The sequence below is a fragment of the Meleagris gallopavo genome, chromosome 3, assembly GCF_905368555.1.
Source record: "Meleagris gallopavo chromosome 3, MGAL_WU_HG_1.1, whole genome shotgun sequence".
Taxonomy (NCBI): domain Eukaryota; kingdom Metazoa; phylum Chordata; class Aves; order Galliformes; family Phasianidae; genus Meleagris; species Meleagris gallopavo.
In genome coordinates, this window is record NC_139406.1 from 64,898,670 (window position 1) to 64,925,158 (window position 26,489).

At 37.4% G+C, this 26,489-nt stretch overlaps 1 protein-coding gene across 6 annotated transcripts in view; it reads left to right on the top strand.

The window, feature by feature from the left end:
• The window catches only part of ZFHX4 (zinc finger homeobox 4), a 151,926-nt gene that overhangs the window by 113,962 nt on the left and 11,475 nt on the right, over positions 1-26,489 (top strand). For 3 of the 6 annotated variants that reach the window (XM_085221312.1, XM_085221308.1, XM_085221309.1), the window contains exons 5-9: positions 10,779-10,895; positions 17,589-17,734; positions 17,870-18,070; positions 20,714-20,831; positions 20,982-26,378. In XM_085221312.1, the coding sequence (XP_085077438.1) occupies positions 10,779-10,895; positions 17,589-17,734; positions 17,870-18,070; positions 20,714-20,831; positions 20,982-26,378 (5,979 nt within the window). The remainder of the gene's footprint in view (positions 1-10,778; positions 10,896-17,588; positions 17,735-17,869; positions 18,071-20,713; positions 20,832-20,981; positions 26,379-26,489) is intronic. The other 3 variants (XM_085221311.1, XM_085221313.1, XM_085221310.1) reach the window with 2 other exon arrangements.

Genomic DNA, 26,489 nt, shown 5'->3' on the forward strand with positions numbered 1-26,489 from the left:
TGGGTCCCATCTGTATCAAACTGAGTTCACCAAGTTAGTAGATTTTTTTTAACCTCAATTTCTCTATACCTCTCCTTTCTGAAATTACAGAATTTCCTACTCATCTTTTAGGACATAATGAAGATAAGTTCATTAATGTTTGTTCAACGATGAAAAGTCAATGATGAAACAAATAATCATTTTTTTCAGAATAGGTTGAAGAGATGTAGTAAGTAAAACCTGTGATCACATGCTAAACATCGAGTAGAAAACAAAATCCTGAACAGCTTTTCTCTAAATAAGTATCATTATGTTTGTGTAGTGAAAAGGGGATATTTTTGCAACAGAGTAGAGCTTGTTTAAGAAATTAGAGATTATGTCTAAAGGGAAGTGTCCTGAAACATCTTGTAGGATATTATAGTGTTTTACTCCTTTGATGTTATTAATGGCTTTATATATATGTGTATATAAATGTTTTTACATCTATAGTCCTATAGTTATTATTTTGAAGACTTGAGCTGGAAAGATAGTTATCATGTTGTACTATACTGAAAGTTATATGAAACATCACTGAGCTTGAATTTGATACACAAACTCATTTTAGCTAAGCTAATGAACCAGCTGAGTGTAGCAAAGGATTTTGTTCTCACAATGGACAAGTAGTGGTGAAAGATAGTGCAGTAAGCCAAAAGGAGAATGATGAGACTGAAAAATCATGGATTTAATTTTGGACAGTGGGGGACATCATGCCTTACATTACTTTCCAGTCTCCTTGCCAAGGAATTACTGTCCTCATCTAGTATTTTCTTTCCACATCTCTCCCCCTGCTCTCTTAATGCATTATTTTTCACACTCCAACAGTGCTGTTTATTTGTCTTAAGTCTACTTTTGCTGCTCATTCTTTAGATGTCCTTCTATATGCCCAGTTAGCTTCCAACTCCTGTCCCTACCCAGCCACACACACTTCTGTTCCTAATGCCTGCCAACTTTGATATCTATGCATAAACCTCTCAGCATGTCACAATACCTTTACCTTATTTATTTGGTATATTTTATTGGTCTGTATTTTAATTCCCAGCCAGCTCTATCTCCTCAAGTCCAATCTGGCACTGGAATTTAATACCCTGCTGATTCTAGTACTAGTCTCCTGCTTTCTACATACTTTCCATTTTCATTTTTGCTATCTTAGTTGCTCCTTCCTTTTCCATCTTCTAGTCATCTGTGTTATTTTTTTTACTCTGAGGGTGGTAAGGCACAGGCATAGACTGTCAAGAGAAGCTGTGGATGCCTCATCCCTGGAGGCATTCAAGGCCAGGTTGGATGGACCCTGGGCAACCTGATCAAGTGGGTGGCAATTCTGCTATGGCAGGGGGATTGGAATTAGATGATCTCTAAGATTCCTTCCAAACCAAGCCATTCCATGATTCTAAGATTCTTTAGACCACATTCTGCTTACCTCTCCCCAATTCTTTCTCTAATCCTCAACGCTCACTTAGATACTTCTCTTGCTCCTGCCAACATCATAACAAGGGGCAACATCTAACTCCTGCTCTCCTATAGTAATCAGTTGTGCATTCAGCAATAACATAGAGCAGCAAAAGGAAAATAATTAGGAAAATCTTGCTTTCATGATTGCAGTATAGAGGAGCTGCCAGGAGGACTTGTATTTTAGAATAAGTACTTAAGCTGCAGTTTCTTTATAAGGATGGCATCCTCATTATTTAGTATGTGTATGAACTGTGTGAAAAGTTTTGCAGAATCTCCGTGGGACTTGACTGTGTACTTTGGTGAGCTCTCAGCACTCCAGGAAATGTGAGTGTGTTGGTGAATATAAATTCCTAGGAGAATTTCAACTCTTTAGTTCAAGAAGCGTTTCTGCACATGAGTAAGTAGAACTCTTCAAAAGTATATCGCTTGGCTGAAACATTTTTCTGCACATGTCAGACATCATCGTGACTGCTGAATTTCAGGTTGCTATTCAAAATTACCGGAACAGTAAAGATTTACAAAATACATATATATACATATACAGCTATATGGTATGTATGTAAATGTGTTTATACTATTCATATTCTTAGAAGTATCTGAATTATTTTGTCTGAAGTTAAAAAACAAACAAACAAAAAAATCATTGATATCCAATATACAGCAGAAATTTACCACAACAGAATTCAGACCAAGCAGTTCAAGTTTACTGAAGTTACAAGGGAGTGAAAAGACAGCTGTGTGGTGGGAAGTCTACATTAAGCTTACAAATGGGTGGCCTCATCAACTTGTCTGAAGTCATTAAGAACAAATTTTAAGTTCAGGTCTTGCTTAGTGGCTTTCTTGGGAATATTTTCAGTGCTATCAACAGGACCACCTCAGAAAGCATTTCAGGGGTTTAGCTAAATAGACAGAGTAGATCTGTGTTTATTAGACAGTTGTGAACTGGAATTCTATAGGCAAGGAATACCCACAGCTTCAGCCAAAATATAATTATGTTGCTGACAATAAAAATTAAGGTGGGGAGGATTGTTATTTAAACTACGTATGAGAGAAAGAGCACTCAAATGAGAAAACCATGTAGTTAATGTAGTGTGATATATTGGACAGTGAGAATTAAAAATGTAATTAAAGGAAAGAGGAAATGAAAGATGAAGAGAACATCTAATGTGTTACACTGTTTGTGTAAAAAGAAAACACAAGAATGAATAAAGGCACCCATGCTATGCTGTAATCGCTTGAGAGCAAATCTGGGTGACCAGATATGCTTAACCCCTACATATAACTGGCATTTCTGAATTCAGAAAATCTGTGTATGTAATACGCTCTCTTTCATTATTTATGTCACCCACTACTGTGCTAAGAACTAATTGATATTTCCATCTTCAGAGCATACCATGCAAGTGTCCCCATCAAACTTGGCAGCAGATTTGAGTTTCAAGCCTTAGAGTAATTAGTAGAGGAGAGTGTAATTCCTGACCTCAAACAATGCAGCAGGAAAAGATTAGCTTTAGGTGTTGAAGCACAGTGATAGAATAGGAAGAATCCCATATGGAGTACAGAGATGTAGTACATTATGGCTATGAATCCCAAACACACAAATAATATAATGTGAGTCAGGAACATTCCACAAAATTGAATAATATTTGAACAATGACACAAAAGTTTATTATCAAATTTTTCCAGACTGGGACTAGAAGGGGAAAAGGAAGACAGAAATATAAGGGAATAGGAATCAACAGGAAGATATTGCTGTTTTTTACTTCTTTTACTAGTTTTGATGAACAGATTTTTATTCCTTTCTCTTTTTTCAGTAGTGAGCTTGACTCTTAGCCAATATAATATATTTTATATAGTACAGCTATAAATGGGAAATCCAGTTTTTACAGGAGATTTTTGGAGAAATTGGCAGTGGAAGTGTCAGTGAAGATTCTCACACATCATTCAACTATTGTGATCTGGTTTTAAACACCTGTGCTGTCTTTCCAAAAAATCAAAAACCACTTGGGTTATGCTATATTAAACAATGCATATGGTGCATGCATGTGTTAACCTTTTGAGTCTGAAGATTTAAGCAATATTTACAGCAATTTAATTTGAAAAAAAAATAAAAATCACAGGCTGCTATATATGCTATAAAATATTTATCAGGCAACTATGAAAAAGTAAATAATTCTGTGAAGACTATTAAAAAAAAAAAAAAGTAAAAATTCTAAAAAAAAAAAGATGAAAAGTTATCTTGAGAGATATTTTTCACCCTGTAAGTAAATTACCTACTTCTGCCTGTGACACTTAGCATCAAAGACTGGGAATACTAAAACTGGAGGGATGTAGGTAGCTACATGACAAGGCATAGTACAAGAATTTAAGGTCAGAAAAAATGTATCCTTAAAAATGGAAATAAAGCCAAAGTGATGTTAATAAAACTGAACATAGAGGTTGGATAAGAAGAGCAATTGCATGAAGGTACCTAACAAAGCTGAATAGGAATTGTTAAAGTATCTCAGAAGTAAAACTCTGCAGAAGAGTCATTAGGTCTGCTAGACCATCAGAGAATAAGGAGCCAGTCTAAAAATGATCCAGAAGTGGCACAGAAAACAAATTCCTTTTCTCTAGTATTCTCAAAAGACAAAGGAGAAATATATGCAGTAACAGAATTCTTTACAGATAAATGCAGAGACATACCATTAGTGAGCCAAAAAGAGGTGAATAATTCAGAGAGAAATTTGGAAGGTAAATGGGAAGGATTTTAGAGTGCATTTCAGAGACAAGCCCCAAAACTGAGTTGCTAATAAAATAGGTCATTTAAATGAGCTGTTAATTAATTAGTAAATGCATTCTAAAGATTTTTTTCTGGAAAATGTGAATGGGAGAACCAATCTCATCGCTAACATGAGGTACTGGAAACTCAAGTCAACTGAGAGGTAGGACAAAATGCAAGAAATCAGGACAACAGAAATGTTTATGTGTGAAGGGGCACCAAAAAAGATTGAATAATGACAGAAAATTAAAAGTAGGCTGGACAAGAGGAATACAAGTAAGGTGAATAATATAGTGAAGATCCAGTGATATTTTTTTATTACTATTTTCTGCAGGCTAGAAAAAAGCACCCTATAAGTTGGTGAATGTCACGAGAAGACTCTCATAGGCTTTTTGAGCTTTGGGTCAAGCTCTTAGGCTCAAGTTCACTCATCTAACTTCTAACATTTAGCTGCAGTTCCAAACTGAAAAGTCGTCACTCTAAACGGTAAATTTCACTCTAAAATCCTTCTATAGTCAGTGAGGAATTAGACACCTCCAGAGGCTAATTCAGGCTTCCTAAAGTCTCATTTGTGCCCTGAAGATACCTGTTTCTCCCTCCTTAGGGAGGAAGCCTAGAGCAGTGCCTGAAATTAGGCAGTGTATCTAAACCAGCATATTGAATAAGAATTAGTAATGAGATTGAATTTTCTGTTCAGAATAACCCCAATGCAAATATATTAGTCCTCAAGACAGACAGTGCTAGTACTCATCATACCTTTAGCTGATGGGGAAAACAGCATTTTCTACAAACCATAATGGCAGCCAAAATAAAAGTATAGATGAGCTGGAACAGTTGGACAGTCCTCAATATAGATTCATGCTTCAATGCCTTTCTAGAGAAGGCCAAGTAAGAAAAGTATCCCTTTTTGCATAGTAAATGATTAACTGTGCATTTCCAATCACATCTGGAAAACATTGCTGAGTTTCTGAATATTTGATGTTCTCTGTTAATGGTTTTGTCAGCATATGCTTCTTTTGCCTCCTGCAAAATATTTGATAAAATACTAATATAAAAATAAAATGATTAAAAACCCACAGATTTTCCCTTATTCTCATTAGCCAGTATGGCTCAGTGTAAGTTTACCAATGTTTTACACCATTATTAGAGTAAAATACACTTATTTTCCTGGTTTATGCTGAGAATACGAGAAGGAGACTAGAAAGCAATCAATCCTAGCCAGGAATGAGATAAAGGGAGAGTTTGCTCAGCCACCGAACTGGAAAGGACACCCCACCCCTCTAAATTTCTGGGGAGAACATTCCCTTTCCTTCTCCAGCAGCTGGAAGTAGATAGCAGTTAAAAAAAAAAAAAAGAAAAAGGTTGGGGGGGGGGAATAATGGGAAATAATACAGTGCTAGGCAGATTAACTGATGATAACAAATCTTTTCTACCTTCACAAATTGTGGAGAAAAAAAAAAAAAAGAAGAAGAAGCAGGGTAGAAGAGACCTGCTACTCCCTGGTAGTCAGAGAGATGAGACTGAGTGTGATGAGTGGGAAATACTTGCTGCTGGGTGGGGTGGGTGTGATTTGTGTGCTGCTTGGGAAGCAGCCACCATGATGTGCTCTGTTTGGCCAGCTTTGCAGTTGGGCTTCTCTGACACAGTAATAAACCAGAAGAAAATAAGCATTAGAATGCTGTAAAAAAATCAAACGATGCACCACAAAACAAAATGGTACAGTTTGATACAAACTGCAGGTTAGCAGTCAATATGATGATCATCAGTTAATTATAGGCTTGTTTGCAGGAAGCTCAGCCTTCTAAAAGCAATAGTTTTAAATATAACACAATGATTAGAAACAGTTATTAACATGTTGGTGTTGTTATTCCCCTTGAGTCATTATATGAGAAATTAGCAATCCTTTTTGAAGATGAAATATGACCGCTAGAGGATGCAGTCAAGATCTTGAATGTGCAGGTCACACTGTTACTTACTCATTCTCTGCAAGACTAGCCAGAAAATTAAATAAATACTTTCTGAAATATTTGGGTAAATAAACTGTAATTCAAAAGTCAGAGAGAACCCAAGTAGAATAGCTGAGGTAATCCAGAAGAAAATCCACACAGCTTGCTTTTAATTCAATTTTTTCTTTCTTTTCATACTCCATGGATTTTTCTTCTTTGGTTTCTTTTATTGTTCCTCCTTTCTACACAAGCCCATTTCTCCAATCTGTCCTTCCTTTTTTTTTTTTTTTTTGCTAGTGGTTAATTCTCATCCTGACAATCTCATTAAGTCACTTCTTCTTCCAGATGAACATGGGATACACTTGTGCTGAACATTTATGTGTACCATTGATTCAGCTTTTAATTGAACATATTAAATAACAAACACCAAATATATATATGTATATTAATTTATCTCTCATTTCCTATTTATCACTTACAACTTCAACTGATTGATTTATTCTTTCTCCTTTCATCCGGACCTCAGCCACAAACACTTGCTTAATCTTGCTTTCTCTCTCATAACCACAATTACTCACCCACAACTAGTAGGTCATCCCCATTTAGGAAATTACTTCCAATTTGAACAGTCAAAAGGGATAGTAACAGCAACAACAACAACAAAATTTGGGACCAAAACAGTCATTACTATCCATTGTTTCATATACCAGTGAAGTTTCCACTCTGACTTTATCTTGTTTTAACTGTTTCATATTTTATTTCAAAAGCTAGTATTTTTCATATGCTGAATGTATTCTCAGCAATTTGGCTTTTCTGATCCATATATGTATATTCACCTAATTTGCTGCTAGTATCAGCTAGGCTGAGGCCTGGATTTTACAATTGAAAGCATCACACACCTTGACTTCATTGGACTCATGAAGGTCATAAGGGTCTTTTATGAAATTGGTATAGAATTGGGGCCCAAGAGTGTAGATTAACATACTAAATTGTATGATGTAGAATATGTAATATGCAGTATCAGCTGATTAACTTTGCCTATAAAGCTTAACTCCATTTTCCATGATTTGACACTTTTAGTTCAGACTATGTTAACCTCACTTTTTTGTGTTTAATTCAAAGTCAGCTGTGAGGAAAAAGTTGATAATGTATAAACTCAAAAGATCCAACATCAAAAGAAATTTTCAACATTTAGACAAAATAAAACCAGGTGTGAATAAAATATCATATTTCAATAGTAAGTGTTATTAAAGCCATTATACATTTGAATCTGCTGGTCTATTCATTTTCAAAGCTGACAGTTGTAAATGTATATAGGCAAGACTCTTGTAAATCTATAATAGAGTATTAGGACTTGTTCTGGAACCTGTGGCCCCATCACACTGTGTTTTGTTGATTTTCAGCAGGAATCACTGCATTTTTTTATTACTGAATAGTATCCTTATTGCTTAGCATTTGAAGTAAGAACAAAAATTTTACTGAAAAGATATTTGTTGGTTATTCTTTTTGCATAGGTATGTAGATTTTTTTTTGATAGCAGATTTCATTAGATATTCTCACTATCTATTCTAATGAACATGAACAGTCTTTCTAAGGATTTTTTTTGTGTATGTGTAAATTTACTACTTTAAGTTAGAGCTGTTGATTTCCATCTTGTCCCTTTGATAGATGTTGCGACAGTGTGAATTCTTAGACAGCCTTTCTGTAATTTTGAAGAAAAATATGAGAAGTTGTATTATCATGTCTGTCTATGAAATTTATTTCTGAAGAGAATACCATACATATTTCTGAAATGAATGCCAAATGTATTTTCTAGAAGTGAGTGCCATTGAAAGCCAAGGCAGGCAATTTATACTGTGCATAATAATGATATTAATTTTTATGGTGTGTATAAGTTACATTTTGATTAGTTTTTTGCATGATTAAAAATTTGCAAAGTCTTTATGGCCCCCAGGAGCCTACCTGTAATAAACAGCTCTCACCTTCCAAACCATAAAACAGGTCTGCAGCACTTGAACATTAGAGCTAATTGCCTTGCTACATCAAAGGGAGTACCACAGGACTGAGAAAAATCACAGAAGGGGGGGGGGTGGGGAGCAGGGGGCAGTTTCACCTCTAAAGGTTACGTGTTTGTGGCTTGGTGGAGCCCTGTAAAGTTATGGCCTCAGAACTGCTGTTTGCGATTAAGTTGATGGGGAAAGTCTATCCCGCAATCTCTCCCTGCTGCTGACACAGAGTCTTTGTTCACATTCAGATTTCTCAAACTGTTGCCAGGGTCAGGCTGAGGTCAGACACCACGATGATGTATAGGAGAACATGTCTGGGAATTTCTCTCACACTTAAAACACATACCAGAAAAACAAGAGAGCACCCTGCAAAAATTGTCTGATGAGACCCAGATGATACTGTAGCTTTTCTTTTAGTACCTTCATAATTTTCTTTCTCTTTGCCTGACACACACACAATGTTTTATTAATGTGTGCCACGATAGCCCTTACAATTTTATGTCCCCTCAAGATAAGGACACTCAGTAGCACTTTGACACTTCATTTTCCAGCCCAGGGGAACTGGGCCAGTAAATCTAGTAAAAGAAGCAGTGCGACCGTTCCCAAGGATGAGTCGAGAAGGGATTTGCCACGGGCTCTGTGAGGCCACAGGGCCTGACACTGGATACGAGCCTCATGTGTGTTCACTTGGCATTAACACAGCCCGATGCAGGCAGGATCACAGGCTCACAGCATCCCGAACAGTGCTCCCTTGCCAGTCGGACAAACACGGCCCTGCTTCCAGCTGCGGCCGGGATGGCTCCCATGTTTGATTAGCTATCATCACAGGAGGGAGCGGGGTCGCAGCAGGCAGAGTGCTAAAACAGCACAAGGGGGGATCCATTTGGATGGAAATTTTTTAGTATGCAGTTATTTTTAGGAGAGGGGTCAGTCTTTCTCCCTGTATTGTTCCAAAGAGTGGACATGCATGCTTAGCACTAAACTATTGTATTTCAGTGTCAATGCAAAACACATTGATCTGTGGTTGTTTTTTTGTTTTTTTTTTTTTCCTATTTCCAAATTTGCAGCTGTTTTGTTTGGACTTTTTTTCCTCTCTTTTTATTTCCTCTGCTTTTATTTTTTTTTTTTCCCCTGATTTACAAAAGGTTTTGAGAATCAGATAGGTTCACCACATCGATCTGAGGGTTGTTTGCCTGGGCGTACAGTTTCAGTGCATGGCTGGCAAGTAAGGCACTAAGCAGCAATTTTTTTTGTGCTCAGCTGCTGTATATGACAGAGGATATTTCATTCGGCTGTCAGAATGTTATTAATAAAACATGGGGTGCGAAGAGGGCCACTATTTCCCCTTTCAATCACTATAGCATTTACAATGAAAATTTTATGCAGTGTGTAATTTTCAGTTAATGCTTGACACTTAAAATGTCGGTAGCTGCATTTTGTATGGTTCCTGAAGGGTTAATTGTATCATGTTCCCTGCATAAAAGCTCTGCTTATCAAAAGTGAATAGAAGAGTGTATGCAAATGTGTGTCTGTGACCTTTTGCCTTTCCAGGGTTAATTTATATGGTCATTAAAGATTTTATGAAATTGAGCAGCTTGGTGCTTTGAATCCCATTTTACCTTCACCTCCTAATTTATATAATTCCTACCTGAACTGAGAAATATGATTTTTTTAATTTTTTTATTTTTTTATTTTTTTTGTGCTGCAATGAAAACAGCATGCCATGCTGTGGGGAGTTGCAAGTCTGGTTATCTGGCATTACTCAGATTGCTAAAAATTCATTAAAATGTGACATCAGCACAGTGAGAGACAAATGATCACAGGATGAAAAGGAACAGTGGGCCTTTCACGGATTAGTGCTACACAGCCCCAGTATAGAAGCTAACTGCATAAACAGATTAATCCACCAGTAGCAGCATAGCTAAGATTTACAGAATAATTAAATAGGCTTGAGTTACTGTGAAGATTTCCATGTAATCTAGCTGGTGTGAACACGTAAGTGAGGTGTGGGTAATGCTGCTTCCTTGGAAGCCATGTACCAAGTTGTATCATTTATCCTGAATGGCTCCCCCTGGAGACAAAATTTGAGACTTCTCCCGCAAAGCCAGGGGTTTATATTTAATACAGTACCTAATACCTAATACTTACTTACTGCAATTAGCGGGATACTGCTGTACTAATAGGATTTAAATTTGAATTCCCCTTTTTTTATCTTTTTTCTTTTTTGGCTTAAAGATACACTTTTACAAGGGCTTGCTTTTGTTCAAGCTGGCATGGTATATGTGCGCATCCATATGCGTGCATTTTAACACAAGTAGTTTCTTGCTAAAGAATATGAAATGATAAGCTTTAAATCTGGTATGCTGGTGGGAAGTGGATACTCTGATAAAGACACGTTCAGAATTTCTGGGTAGATTTTGAAATATTGCCAATTATTCCTAATTAATGTCCAATCTCCTTAAAGGGCCATTCTCTACATTTTCTTCATCTCCTCCTCCCCATTTTGGCAACTTCTCTAAGTGCTTGAAGAGCTCTTTTGAAGAGTTTTTTACCTGCTGTTGAATGGTCACTAAGTTGGATCTTTTCTATGCTTTTCCCCAGAAGAACAAAGTGAAGATACAGAAGGGTCTGCTAAAAGTACATCAGTGGCTGTTGCTGAAGATAAGGACTCAAGTGAGAGAGACAATATTGAAGCTAAAAAAGCTAGTAAAGACTCTGGTAAGATGCTAGAATTTTGTCTTCCTCTTTTTTTTTTTTAACTTATGAAATGTTCTTTCATTTTAAACTGTCTGGACATTCCCACTACTATTCATTGCATGTGCATTTTGCATGTGATTTCTATCAGTAGCCTCCCATTGACCTATTTTTAATCATAACCATCTGACAGGATAGATGCGGATAAGTTGAAGAATATTACAGGACGACCAGTGAGATTATTTTTTAATCAAATCAGTTTGTGTGCTTGTAATTTTTTAAGCGCCTTTCATTAATCTTAGCTGTACTTGTGATTCCTCTGATGGCATATTAATTTTTCATAAGCATAGGATTAGGTACCACTTGAATTTTTTCTTCAATCAGGTTTTGCCCCGCTTTTAACCCAAAGAATGTGGGGTTTTTATTATTATTATTTTTTTGTTCTTGCTCTCTGATCACTTACTCCCAAGAATCTGGTCTCTTCCTCGGCATTTATTTGAGGCATTTTGAAAAAAATACACAAAATCCATTGAAAAAGTTTACAGATGATTCAGACTAAGAAAGAGGAAATATCATTGAAAATGGATTATATGGGTTGGGTAATTTTGATCTCCTGGAATAGACAAAACCCAGTAATGAAAGCTACTGTCTTTGAAAACAAACCCCCATGTCATGACATTTACTTGTGCACAAACAAACCCAAGGCCAGCATCTGGTGTAGATACCCAAGGCTTTTTGTGTGTTTGATTTGGCAAATACGTGACTTCATCCATGCTTTTTATGTATGAGATGGAAATCTATGGTCACAATGAATATTACATTGGCTACTTTTGCTGCACGCTATACCTAGTTACATTATGTTGGATTCATTGAAGCAGAAGAAGTGCTGAAACAGGTTGAAGCCTATTAGTTTCAGGTAGTCATATATCTTTTCCTTGTACGCCAATGACAGCTGCATACAAAGGAGGTTGTATTCTCCATAAAGATGTATAGTTGTAGAGAAAATATAATTTTACATTATCTTCTTTATATCCAAATTCTCCCATACTATATTTTGCTCTTACAAAATACTAACATTTTTTCATTAATTAAAAAAAAAAAAGAAAAAGATATATGTAGCCCTTTCTGTGCCAGATTAATTCAGAAGACTGATGGAAAGATTAAAGCTTCCTTTAATCTTGCTTGTTGATGTGCTAAGGTCACTATCCATTCACAGTTTAGAACCTTAGCTGCTCTTCCGTTGCTTTATTTTTAGAGATCATGAATCTGAAGTAAGGCTGATGATGTCAAGAATGATATTGAGCAAGGAACTGTGTTGTGGTTTAAAACATACAAGGGCTGGCCTGGAAGTAATACCTCCTATGTTGGCCCATGATGTCAGAATTGGATACTGGTGTTATGACAGTAGAGGATGAACTTTCCCAACAGTATTCCATTACATTTTGTTGCCATGTGACAGATGGCAGCAGAGGGGCAATCTGACAAAATGGCGTTTGACATGGGAGTGCGTATGAAGCAAAAGTGTGCAATTGAATTCCTCCATGTGGAAAAAAATTCAGCCACTGACATTCCTCAACACCTGCTGAACACTTATGGAGACCAAACAGTGGCTGTGATCACAGTGAGGTGGTGGGTGGTGTGTTTCAGAAGTTCTACTGGTGCAGATTTTAATGTGCATAGCATTCAGGCTTTCTTGTTCATCACTGGTGAAGATTCATAGCTAATGATGGTGACTATGTTGAAAAATATTGTTTTGTAGCTATTTTCTCTATCAAATAGTGTTACTGTGGTCTTTGTATCTATTGTGGTTTCCATAGAAAAGCATAGGAGGCATTACTTTTGGAGTGACCCACAAATATCCCCCTTTAGCTGTCTTGGAAAGAGCTATCTGTGGTGCAGTAAATCCATGCTCTAAAGCAGACATAAGTCTCCTGCAGTTTTGTCAGGGTCTGCCTGAAAGGAAGGTGACAGCTACCTGGAACTCACATTGCTCACCATATACTCTGTCCTATGGAGCACTGGAAATGATTCAGGGAGTTTATCAGCCCTCTTATTTTCTTAGGTCCATTTTTTTAGCTGTTCAAGAAAGAATATAGTATGAAAACTTGAGAAAAAAAAAAGAAAAGATGGAATCTAGAAAAAAAATACTGAAGGGGAATTCTCAAAATTCCATCAGGATTAGCTGCTCATAAGGGCCAAGTTTAATTAGGACAAACCTATATCCAGATGCCTACTGGGTGCACTACAGAAAAAAAAAAAAAAAAAAAAAAAGCAGCATAATTGTTCTGCATTCCCGTGCCAGCAATTACAAAAATAACATTGCAGTGAGATTCATATACAAAGGGCCGAAATACAAGATTTGCCTTTGAGCTTTAGAGAAAACGGTTTGCACTATGAAATCCTCAATCTTTTAGAAACTTTTATTTTCATAATCTAAATTAATTCTCCATATGTATCATGCAGACCATCATCTTAATTTTCACTCAGCTGACAAGTATTTCTAATGACTATATAACTGCTTATGTATAATTGAATGTTAATTTGGGCTTTCTCGTGAATTAAGTGTTGCAATTCTTGCCAGAGAAATCTCAGGAAAACCAATAAATTAATCACAATACTAACAAGTTAGACAGGAAAATGGTGTGACCCCTCTTTAGCATAGAATCTATTAGACGAGGAAGGATTAACATGTATTTAGTAACAGCATGTTTGTGTAAGCTGTTGTGCTGTATTGCTTACCTTATCTCAAGGAGTAGAGCTTTCAAAATGAGACTTGGCAATATGCAAGTTATATTTGTTGAATATTCATTCAGAATAGAAAAGCCTACTAATGCCTCATTTATATTGTCATTTAAATCTAGTGCCACTTTAGATTAATTATAATCCAAATTACAGCTCTATGCAGTGCAAGAATTAATATGGAATTTATCCAGATTAATACATTTGCATTGAAAATGTAATATGTCTTTGCCATGGCTAAGGGGAGCACTTTTTAATAAGGTAGTAAACATGAAGAAGGATGGAAATTAACCTTCATTATTGCAATGAAAATTATCCTTTCATTTTCCTCTAATTAGAAAGAATACCAGTAATTATAATTTTAGAATTATTTTGAAGTTGAATAACATAATCTGATGTGTCAGAAATCTTAAATTATGCAATCTTTATCAAATACATGGATTCATAAATAACAAGACAGTATTTTGATTGTCAGTTTTCGAGGATTTTCTTTCTTTAGCGTTCTCCACCTTATCAGTCACACAAAAGTTTATATTTTTGTTTTGGGGTTTCAAACATGCTACAAACATGACGGCATCTGAATTGCAATGAAATATGTCATTTTTGTATTAGCAATGTTAGACAAGTTAACTAATTCTGTAACTGACAGTTAATCATTAACTAGTCTGCTTTGTGGTACTTGTTTTGAACTAGTCTTGGCTTTTCAGCTAAGTGTATTGAAAGTACGTTATTCATCTAAAACTACACTGTGTATTCTGCGTAATGTATTAAAGTTGTATTTCACAATTAAGAAAAAAAACACAAATGTTTCTCAAAAATAGAAAATTTGTATTTAAAGCATGAACAACAACAGATTTAGTCTCTTCCTCCAGCTGCATATTAAGAAGAGCATGCCAGTGGAACACTCAGCTATGAAAACAGTGCCACACCACAAGCTCAGGACCGTAACATTTTCTCTCCTCCCCTCTCGTCCTTCAATACCCTATCTGTAAGGCCATAACTTTATTCAGCCTCTCTGCAGGAAGCTCCTTAAAACACTAAATCCAATACAGAAAATGAAAAGTTGATGCAGCAAGAAAAGGAGCTAAGTTTTACAAGCTAGACCTTGCATAGGGAGTTCAAACCTCCTTTTCTTTCGTAGCTACACTTGTGACAAGAGAGGACTAGGCATAAAGTGCTGCTCTGCACTGGGAGATTCAATCCACTCCATGCATAGGGGCAAGTGGCTTCACCCCAGGTTGAGGAATCAGCCCCTTTTTCTTCAAACCTGTCAGCTACTGTTCTAATGTCCACATGTAACTTGGGTTCAGTAGAAAGTAACAGGGCTTCGGGTTGACTGAATCCGGAGCAACATCAACAAGGGAAACAACAAAGCCTCTGTAAATTTCACAATTAATATAAATATCATTGCAATCATAGTAAAAAGCTGTGCTTTTATATGCATTTATTGACCCCAGCACAGTGTTTGATGACTCCATAGTTTTATTATATTAACAACAAAAGAAAATTTAACCAAAAAAATACTTGTTTTTATTGAAACAAGAATAATGTGTTTCATGATTATTGTCCTTTGAAGTAATCAAGTCATCCTATCCTCTGGTGGAAGATGATATATAATATTAACCTTTTGTGTACACAGAGAGTACTCCAAGCTCAATTTCATTAGCAGTTGCATACCAATGCCAAAAACACTGCTAAATGCATTTTCACAAATGGATTTTTGGGCAGAATTTGGATCCCAATTTCTGTAACAAAATGTCAAAAACAATCTGCTGTGAAGAGGGGAAAAGAAGGCAGAATTGTTTTACTTTGCTTTTTAAATTCAGCATCCTATATGACGGTGTCACTTTACACCAGCTGAGATTCTGCCCCATTTGTCTTTTTACAGAAGCATTTTAAATGTGGCATATGATAGAGGTAAGGAACAGTAGTCAACTGTTAGACATTTTTGACAGTTGGAAATGAAGAGAGGTTAATAATTTGAACCTATCCTTCTAAAGTCTGAGAAGCAACCTTTCTCTGTTAATATAGTATGTCACTTTTTTACTTTCTATAATTCTTACCGTAAAGGCATTTAAATAATAATGATGTGTTGCCAAGTAAATGTGGCTAGGCCAGTGAGAACTGAATTATCATAAACCAAACTGAGTAATGAAGTTGTTGCTTTAGCATGTAGATTTTACCTTTAAGCTTCACCAGTGCTTTAGGTTGTAGGTATGTCTCTTAGCTGAGCCATCAAAATGTGGCCTGCAGGAACAGGTTCTCAGAGTGTAAAAATTCAGGGGGGCTCCGGAAAGCAGCGTGTTCAGATATTAAATCAATGCTGATAAATTGATAATTAAAAGTAGGAAAATATGGCAGGAATAAACTTTAATTTGAATGAGAACATACTGGTCTAAATTACACCATAAGAAATAATTACCAACTTAGGAATGAGAAACAATGTGTGGGGAAATCAGCTTTAATGTATAAGTCATAAAATATGTTTATGTTGTTTTTTTTTTCCTAAATGCCCTTCAGAACATGTCTCTGTGTGATTCAGTTCTCAATTGTTTATTATTTTACCATGAGGACTTGGTATTTACCTTGAAAGCTGCTTTCTTATTTTACTTTTCTTTAATGTTGCTCTTTTAATATCAAATGTTGCACAAAGTCTACATAATTGATATAATAATAGAAAAGATACTGATTTTGCCTACAGAAAAATACAAGTATTTTCTTTGTTCATGTTTACTTTGTTGCCAAAACATCCATGACCTTATTTTTAAATTAATCCTAGGTTATTGTGCAACGAGGTGCAATTTGTTCATTTATATGAACCTTATGTGGATTGAAAAAAATCAAGATAAATCTTCATGCACAGCATACAATCAGATTACCCCTGGACTATATATTTACGTTGGGTCTGATAGCAATCAATGGTTTAGCTTCATTGCATTTCAAGATGTATTTGCACCCAGTGTCCAGTGATAGTGTCCTCACCCTGGAAATAATTTAGTTGCAAATTGACTGGAAGATGGTGAAAATTGAAAGTTAAAATTAGAAATACTCATAATAAACAGCAGAAAAAAGGTCAGATGATGCTGCACTATGATGAGATTGGAATGGTTGGTAAATGAGGTTTTGTGTTTGTCGTGAGATGTATGTGACATGCCTACCCAATGCTCTTGTAATATCCAGCCTAGCAGAAGAGATTATCTGGCAAATTGACGCTGGAAAGAATTTTCTGATGGACTGGGAAATTAGAATTGCACTCTTTTCTTTGATGTGTGCAAGACTGGGCTACATTACACAGCTAGAGTAGGCATAATATTAAATATAGTATTTAATACTTAATAGTAAAACTATCTATAGAAAACAATTATATTCTGGTTTTGATCACAAATGCCAGACTATAAAAATTCACAGTGTAAACATCTAAGGCAATCCCAAATGACTGATCTTTGTATATAATTAATATTAAGTTAGCTCTGAAATCCTATTCTCCACAGTATTTCTTTTAAAGCCTCACTATATTTAGCTTCAGAATTGTAAGTAGGCAGGAGTTATCAAAACACCACAATAATCATATTTCTCAGACAATTTAGGAAAGAGAGAGTGTAATTAAACATCAGCAAATTAATTATTTTGGAAAACAGGATTTTTAAGCAAAAGTTGATTTGTTTTAATGTAATACACAAATTCACACCGAGCTGCTAAAGAAAGCATCTTATTGATTAATCTTTGAAGGCAACCTGAGGTTATCTAAACAGTAGAAAATAGTTCATTTTTAAATGTATTTATAGAGTATCCATCAAGGATAGAAGTGTTTTCGTTTTTATACTTACCAGAGTTGGTTTTCTCAAATATATATATTTTTTCTCAGAACATAAAAAAAATACCCTCAGAGACAACACAGACCTTTGGAATCACAGCCTCTTTGTAAAACAGAGTATTTTCAAGTTTAAAATGTGTTCTTAAAAATTGTTTTTGGAACAGGAATAGTCACACCAGAGAAGGAACCAAAAGTGAACACTGTTGTAGGGGCGCAACAACTTCTTCTGGCAAAAGAAGAGGATGGTGCAGCTAAAAAATCAAAGCCTCCAGAGGACAATAAATTTTGTCATGAGCAGGTAAAGGAAAATGTAAGAATTTAATTGTATTCTAGAATTCTTTCAAATAAGAATAAAACAAAGATGACGTGCTGTTAAAACAGCAATATCAGAAAGTTATTAAAGCACATTGACTAATATCCTGCATCTTAATTTGATATTTTTCAGTTTTATCAGTGTCCTTATTGTAACTACAATAGTAGGGACCCAAATCGTATCCAGATGCATGTCCTGTCCCAGCATTCAATGCAACCTGTTATCTGCTGCCCCCTCTGCCAAGATGTCCTCAGCAACAAAATGCATCTCCAGCTTCATTTGACCCATTTGCACAGTGTGTCACCTGACTGTGTGGAGAAGCTGCTCATGACTGTAAGTGATCCAAATACTGAAGTGCACACTACAGAAATGTATTCTGGCCTCTTGGCAATGTATATGTTGTGATATAGCATTTTGGTAGCCAGAGATGGGGAACAGATCAAGATTCTCAGTTTCTGTTGCCAGGTTGTCTGTTGACTGATGTCCCTTGGGAATTCTCCAAGGGACTGGAGGTGGATTTCAAAGATGCTGAAAACCTACAGTACCTCATTGACTTTACCTTGGAATAAGCAACCTCTGAGCGTACACCTGTAAATTTAATCTATCCAGGTCTCGGGTATATCCTGACTTGAATTTGTAAAAAAACGGAGGACTTTCCTGTGAAATGTAGTGCCAAAATATAGATGTATTCTTGAGTATAACTGTGCTACTTTCATTATATTATTTGAATTTCATCATAAAATATCAATAGTAGTACTAATTGGAAAACACAAGTGTCGTATTTTTCATTATATCCCATTTTTTACTTTCTGCCTCTACGTAATAAACGCTTCAGACTTTTTGTGAAAAAATATGAGTGTGAAAAGGTAGGGCAGTTCTTCTGGATAAAGAATACCTGTTTTCAAGTACCTACCCTGGATCAGGCATAGATTTGAAACAGATTACTCACATTTGGCAGAGTTCAGAAAACAAATCTTGTCAAATTTCACCTGAGAAATCCTGTTCTTCACAGCGAAATGTCATGGACCAATCAAAATAATAAACTTCCTAGAAAAAGAATGTCTCAACACTATGTAAATCAGTGTCAGAAAAACACAGTCAAGTCTAGGGTTTTTTTTTGTTATTATTACATTGTATTTTCAGATAGAATATAGACTTCGCAAGACACCATAGTGAATAGTTATCTTACCTTTTTTTTTACCAGGATACGTTCTTGGAAATCTCAGGGATCCTTAAAGATTTATTTCTGTAACCACAGACAACTCATTCATTTATAACATTGCAGTGGTAGGCCAGCCACCTAACCAAAAACAGCAAAAAAGAATAAAGAATTGAAAGAGATCTTTAATGGAGATACTTGTGCCTGGTGCTGATGAGCAATGCTGAATTGGAAATCAACAAAAACAGTTTAAAGTTTTTCTTTCTTCTTTTCTTTTCCTCAGTTCTCTACTTAGTGTAATTCTGCCAAACTATGTACTTTTGGCCCTATCACAAGTAGAGTACTGTAGAAATTTAATATTTACAGGCCCTTTTTGGAAACTGAGCAAATGCGAAAAAACATCGTATTTTGGAGAAGAAAAGGCTCTGGGGAAACCTGATAGCAGTCTTTCAGTGTCTAAAGGAGGGCTATAAGAAAGAAGACGACAGAATCTTTAGCGGGGGCTGATGTGACAGGACAAGGGAAAATGGTTTCAAACTTAAAGAGGAAAGATTTAGGTTCATTATCAGGAAGAAGTTTGTTTGTTTGTTTGTCTGTTTGTTTTGTGTAAAAAGGATTGTGAGGCACTGGAACAGGTTGACCAGAGAGGTGGTGGATGCCCCATCCCTGGAGACCCTCAAAGGATTAAGCTGGACAGGGGTCTGAGCAAGCTAATCTAGCTGTAGGTGTCCCTGTTCATTGCAGAGGTGTGGGATCAGACAACCTTTAAGGGTTCTTTTAAATTCAAACAAGACTATGATTCTTTGATGTTGAGGATTACTATCTTCTCAAGTTTTTCTTGGTTTCCTCTATGCTGATAATGGGACAACTTTGAAATCTGTCCTATTCTCTGTATATGCTGTAAGTCTTTTCTCACCTACTGACTTGTCCCTCATTATTATTTTTTTTTTTTGGTCAGAGAAAAATGTCGACTTGCAAAACATAATCGACATCATTTAAATTTTCCTAGTTGATAAAACGACTATTTTCTGTCCATATCTGAACTCAAAACAATAAATACCATTTAGAGCAAAATATTCATCTCTGGGACATTTGCAGTTAACTAGGTCATTTTTGTAGAAGTCCCTTCTGCCCAAACAAAATCAAAGTCACTAAATCTGAACAAAAGAAAAACATGAAGCATCAAACAAATGATCATGTCAATTTAACTGCACTGAGAACTATCAGACATCTAGAATATCACGTCTTTCAAAGATTTCTGTCTAGAATTCAAACATAACGTAACGTGTAAAGTAGACTGAAGAAGATACTTACATAGGGAATTTAGAACAAAGGAAAGAGAAAAACCCATATTTTAAATGACAATAAGTTGCTTCTTCTGTTTGGAAATCATCTTATAATTTTCTTTAACAGATCATTTGTTTAAAAAGCTATTCAGGTAAGGTAAAGTGTGATTACCCTTAGTCAAGAATTGGCTGCTGGCTGTATCTCAGCACAGTCTCTATCTGTGGAGGAAGTCCAAGGAAAATTCCCATTAGAAACCCAACCAATGTTCTTTGTAGTGACATTAATCCCAGTAAAATATTGAATATATATGCTTCTATGGCATCACTTTATTGTGGATTCTTTTGAGTTTACCTCTTCCGAAGCACAGACAGTGCTCCGATTTTATGGCCCATCAGGAGCCATTATCAAGGATTGAACCAAGGCCTTTGTTTAATCTTGGCAGTCTTTGAGATGTGGTGGTCTTTTCAATTATAATTTCATGTTGCTTTGTGACTTTTCCTGTAATAATACTGTATTCTTGGTTTTCCAAGGTTCCTGTACCAGATGTCATGATGCCCAATAGTATGCTATTGCCAGCAGCTGCTTCAGAGAAATCTGAACGTGACACACCTGCAACCATTACAGCTGAGGGATCTGGGAAATATTCAGGTATACAAGAAAAAAGTATGGATTGCTATTCTTTACTAGGCCAACATAAAGCATACTATTTGCCACTCTTGATTTCTGATGAAAAAAATGCTAATACTATGTGTTATTCTCTTCTACTTGTGTAAAATACACTTAACTTTCTTTAACTAGGTGAAAGTCCTGTGGATGAGAAAAGTACTCCTGGGATTGACGAATCAAAACCTGGAATGGAAATTAAGAGTGAGGAGCAGAAGCCACCTAAAGAATCTACTGAAACGCCAGATTGGAATAAGAGTGGCAGTAAAGATATAAAGACCACAGATTCAATGCCAGATCAGCTAAATGAACAGCAGAAGAAGCAACAGCTCTCTGTTTCTGACCGCCATGTCTATAAGTACCGTTGTAACCATTGTAGCTTGGCTTTTAAGACTATGCAGAAGCTTCAAATACATTCCCAGTATCATGCTATTCGGGCAGCTACCATGTGTAGCCTTTGCCAACGTAGCTTCCGTACATTCCAGGCTTTAAAAAAACACTTGGAAGCAGGCCACCCTGAACTCAATGAAGCTGAACTTCAGCAGCTGTGTGCATCTTTACCTGTTAATGGTGAACTCTGGGCGGAAGGTGAAGGAATGGGACAAGATGATCATGCACTAGAGCAGGAAATAGAAAGAGATTATGAGATGGACCAGGAAGGTAAAGCAAGCCCTGTAGGAAGTGATAGTAGCTCTATTCCAGATGATATGGGCTCAGAACCAAAGCGAACCTTACCTTTTAGAAAAGGGCCAAATTTTACTATGGAAAAATTTCTAGATCCGTCTCGCCCATATAAGTGTACAGTATGTAAAGAGTCTTTTACTCAGAAGAACATTCTCCTGGTCCACTATAACTCAGTCTCCCATCTACATAAACTCAAAAAGGTTTTGCAGGAAGCATCAAGTCCTGTCCCTCAAGAAACCAACAGCAACACTGACAACAAACCCTACAAATGCAGCATTTGTAATGTTGCATATAGCCAAAGTTCTACATTGGAAATCCACATGAGATCTGTGCTTCATCAGACAAAGGCAAGGGCTGCAAAATTAGAACCAAGTGGTAATATAAGTAGCGGAAATAGTGTAGCAGGGAATGTTAATAGCCCCAGCCAAGGAATACTAGACTCTATGAATTTACCAGCAGTTAACAGCAAAGAACCACATTTAGATGCCAAAGAATTAAATAAAAAGCAAGCTTCTGAATTAATTTCTGCTCAACCTACACATCACCCACCCCAGTCACCAGCACAACTTCAAATGCAACTACAGCATGAACTGCAACAGCAAGCTGCATTCTTTCAACCCCAATTTCTAAACCCAGCTTTTTTGCCTCACTTTCCAATGACACCAGAAGCACTCCTACAGTTCCAGCAGCCTCAATTCCTTTTCCCATTTTATATTCCTGGGACAGAATTTAGCTTAAGCCCAGACCTGGGTTTGCCTGGTTCTGCCACATTTGGTATGCCTGGAATGGCTGGTATGACAGGATCATTGCTGGAAGATTTGAAGCAGCAGATACAAACCCAGCACCATGTTGGTCAAACACAGTTACAGATACTGCAGCAACAAGCACAACAATATCAATCTACCCAACCCCAACTTCAGTCCCAAAAACAGCAGCAGCAAAGCAGCAAGCTGATGAAAGCAGAGCAAACTAGCTTAGTAAGCACAGACTGCCAGTTGATAAAGGATATGCCATCATATAAGGAGTCTGAAGAGATTTCTGAGAAACAAGAGAAGCCAAAGCAAGAATTTACTAATGAGAGTGAAGGACTAAAAGAAAACAAAGATATGAAGAAACCAAAATCCTCCGAACCAGCCATCCCACCACCCAGAATAGCTTCTGGAGCAAGGGGGAATGCAGCTAAGGCTTTATTGGAGAACTTTGGTTTTGAGCTAGTAATCCAATACAATGAGAACAGACAAAAAGTGCAGAAAAAAAGCAAGACTGGTGAAGGTGATAATACAGACAAACTAGAGTGTGGAACCTGCAGTAAGCTCTTTTCCAACATTCTTATTCTGAAGAGTCATCAAGAACATGTGCATGGGCAGTTTTTTCCATATGGGGCATTAGAAAAATTTGCTCGACAGTACAGGGAGGCATATGACAAGCTTTATCCAATTTCTCCATCCTCTCCAGAAACACCTCCACCACCACCACCACCTCCGCCACCGCCGCCACCTCCTCCTCCTCCAACTCCTTCTCAGCCTTCTTCAGCTGGGGCTGGAAAAATTCAGAACACAACTCCCACTCCTTTACAAGCTCCACCACCAACACCACCACCACCACCTCCTCCTCCACCACCACCTCCTCCACCACCACCACCACCATCTGCCCCACCTCAAGTCCAGCTTCCGGTTTCACTTGATCTCCCACTCTTCCCTCCAATTATGATGCAGCCAGTGCAGCATCCTGCACTGCCTCCTCAGCTTGCCCTTCAGTTGCCACCAATGGATACTCTGTCTGCAGATCTTACCCAGCTTTGTCAACAGCAGCTGGGATTAGATCCTAATTTCCTGCGCCACTCTCAGTTCAAGCGTCCACGTACACGAATCACAGATGATCAGTTAAAAATATTGCGGGCTTATTTTGATATTAACAATTCTCCAAGTGAAGAACAGATCCAAGAAATGGCTGAGAAGTCTGGTCTTTCACAGAAAGTTATCAAGCACTGGTTTCGTAATACACTGTTTAAAGAACGACAGAGAAATAAAGATTCTCCATATAACTTCAGCAACCCTCCCATAACAGTGCTGGAAGATATCAGAATAGATCCTCAGCCTTCAGCTGTTGAACCTTACAAGTCTGATGCATCTTTCAGCAAGAGGTCATCTAGAACACGGTTTACTGATTACCAGCTTCGTGTCCTCCAAGACTTCTTTGATACAAATGCTTATCCAAAGGATGATGAAATTGAACAACTTTCAACTGTTCTTAACCTACCTACTCGAGTTATTGTTGTCTGGTTCCAAAATGCACGGCAGAAAGCTCGCAAAAGTTATGAAAATCAAGCTGAAACTAAGGACAATGAGAAAAGGGAATTGACAAATGAACGCTACATTCGAACTAGTAACATGCAGTATCAGTGCAAAAAGTGCAGTGTGGTTTTTCCCAGGATCTTTGATTTGATTACGCACCAGAAAAAGCAGTGTTATAAAGATGAAGATGATGATGCTCAAGATGAAAGCCAAACTGAAGATTCCATGGATGCCGCAGATCAAACAGTATATAAGAACTGCACAGTTTCTGGCCAAAACGATGCATCAAAAAGCCTGGCAGTCACGGCAGCAAGCTCTGGCTCTGGTTCTAGTACTCCTTTGATTCCATCCCCCAAACCAGAGGCTGAGAAGGCTTCTCCTAAACCAGAGTCGACTGAAAAACCAAAACCAAATGAAACCATCTCCAAGCAAACTGATACAACTTCCCAAAGTACCAAACCAGTACAGTCTGCTCCAGTAACCCCTTCTGATCCTCAGCCCTCTGCTTCTCAACCACAGCAACAAAAACAATCACAAATAATAGGGAGACCTCCTTCTGCATCACAGACTACACCTGTTCCTTCCAGTCCTTTACCAATTTCAATGACCCCTCTACAGAACAGTCTACCTCCTCAGTTATTACAGTACCAATGTGATCAGTGTACAGTTGCCTTTCCAACTCTAGAACTTTGGCAAGAGCACCAGCACATGCATTTCCTAGCAGCCCAAAACCAATTTATTCACTCACAGTTTCTAGAGAGACCAATGGATATGCCCTATATGATATTTGACCCCAATAATCCTTTGATGACTGGACAGTTACTTAATAGTTCTCTTGCTCAGATGCCACCACAGACTGGCTCATCACATGCAGCACACCCTGCTACAGTTTCTGGTTCCATGAAACGGAAGCTGGATGATAAAGAAGACAATAACTGTAGTGAGAAAGAGGGAGGAAACAGTGGAGAAGATCAACATCGCGATAAGCGTCTAAGAACTACAATTACTCCAGAGCAGCTGGAAATACTCTATGAAAAGTACCTGTTAGATTCCAACCCCACCAGAAAGATGCTAGATCACATTGCACGTGAAGTGGGACTTAAAAAGAGAGTTGTACAAGTCTGGTTTCAGAACACAAGAGCCCGAGAAAGAAAAGGACAGTTCCGTGCTGTTGGTCCAGCCCAGTCCCATAAGAGGTGTCCTTTTTGTCGAGCTCTGTTTAAAGCAAAATCAGCTTTAGAAAGTCACATTCGCTCTCGACATTGGAATGAAGGGAAACAGGCAGGCTATAGTTTGCCTCCAAGTCCTTTGATATCAACTGAAGATGGAGGAGATAGTCCGCAAAAATACATATTTTTTGATTACCCATCATTGTCATTAGCAAAAACGGAACTATCGAGTGAAAATGAACTAGCCTCCACTGTATCAACACCCATTAGCAAAACTGCAGAAATGTCACCAAAAAATCTCTTAAGTCCTTCTTCTTTTAAAGCAGAGTCTAGCGAGGATATAGAAAATTTGAATGCTCCTCCTGCTGACTCTGCATATGATCAAAACAAGACTGACTTTGATGAGACTTCATCAATTAATACAGCAATTAGTGATGCCACAACAGGAGATGAGGGGAACAATGAAATGGAGAGCACGACTGGTAGTTCAGGGGATGCAAAGCCTGCATCACCTCCCAAAGAGCCAAAAACACTTGTGAATGATGCTCTAACAAAAGCTGCAACTACACCTACGAATGAGAATACTGATGATAAATTTCTCTTTTCCCTTACAAGCCCCTCAATACATTTCAGTGAAAAAGATGGTGATCATGACCAAAGTTACTACATTACTGATGACCCTGATGATAATGCCGACCGCAGTGAAACTTCAAGCATAGCTGATCCAAGTTCACCTAACCCCTTTGGAGCTAGCAATCCCTTTAAATCCAAAAACAGTGATCGGCCAGGCCACAAACGTTTCCGAACACAAATGAGTAACCTTCAGCTTAAAGTTCTCAAAGCTTGCTTTAGTGACTACCGGACTCCAACAATGCAAGAATGTGAAATGTTAGGGAATGAGATTGGTCTGCCCAAACGTGTAGTCCAAGTCTGGTTTCAGAATGCACGGGCAAAAGAAAAGAAATTCAAAATTAACATAGGGAAGCCATTCATGATAAATCAGACTGGGCCTGATGGGACAAAGCCAGAATGCTCTCTATGTGGTGTAAAATATTCTGCACGTTTGTCCATAAGAGATCATATCTTTTCCAAACAACATATTACAAAAGTGAGAGAAACTGTGGGAAGTCAGCTAGATCGGGAGAAAGATTATTTAGCTCCTACAACAGTCAGACAGCTGATGGCGCAGCAGGAATTGGATCGCATAAAAAAGGCTACTGATGTGCTAGGATTAACAGTACAGCAGCCGGGCATGATGGACAGCAGTTCTCTTCATGGCATCAGTTTGCCAGCAGCTTATCCAGGACTTCCTGGCCTTCCTCCTGTTCTTCTACCTGGAATGAATGGTCCATCCTCCTTACCTGGATTTCCACAAAGTTCGAACAGTAAGTCTATAATCTTGTGTAGTCATCTTGTATAGTCACCATTCCCTTCTAAAACAATATATTGTGCATTCACATTATTGGGTGATCGAGCACTGGAACAGATTGCCCAGA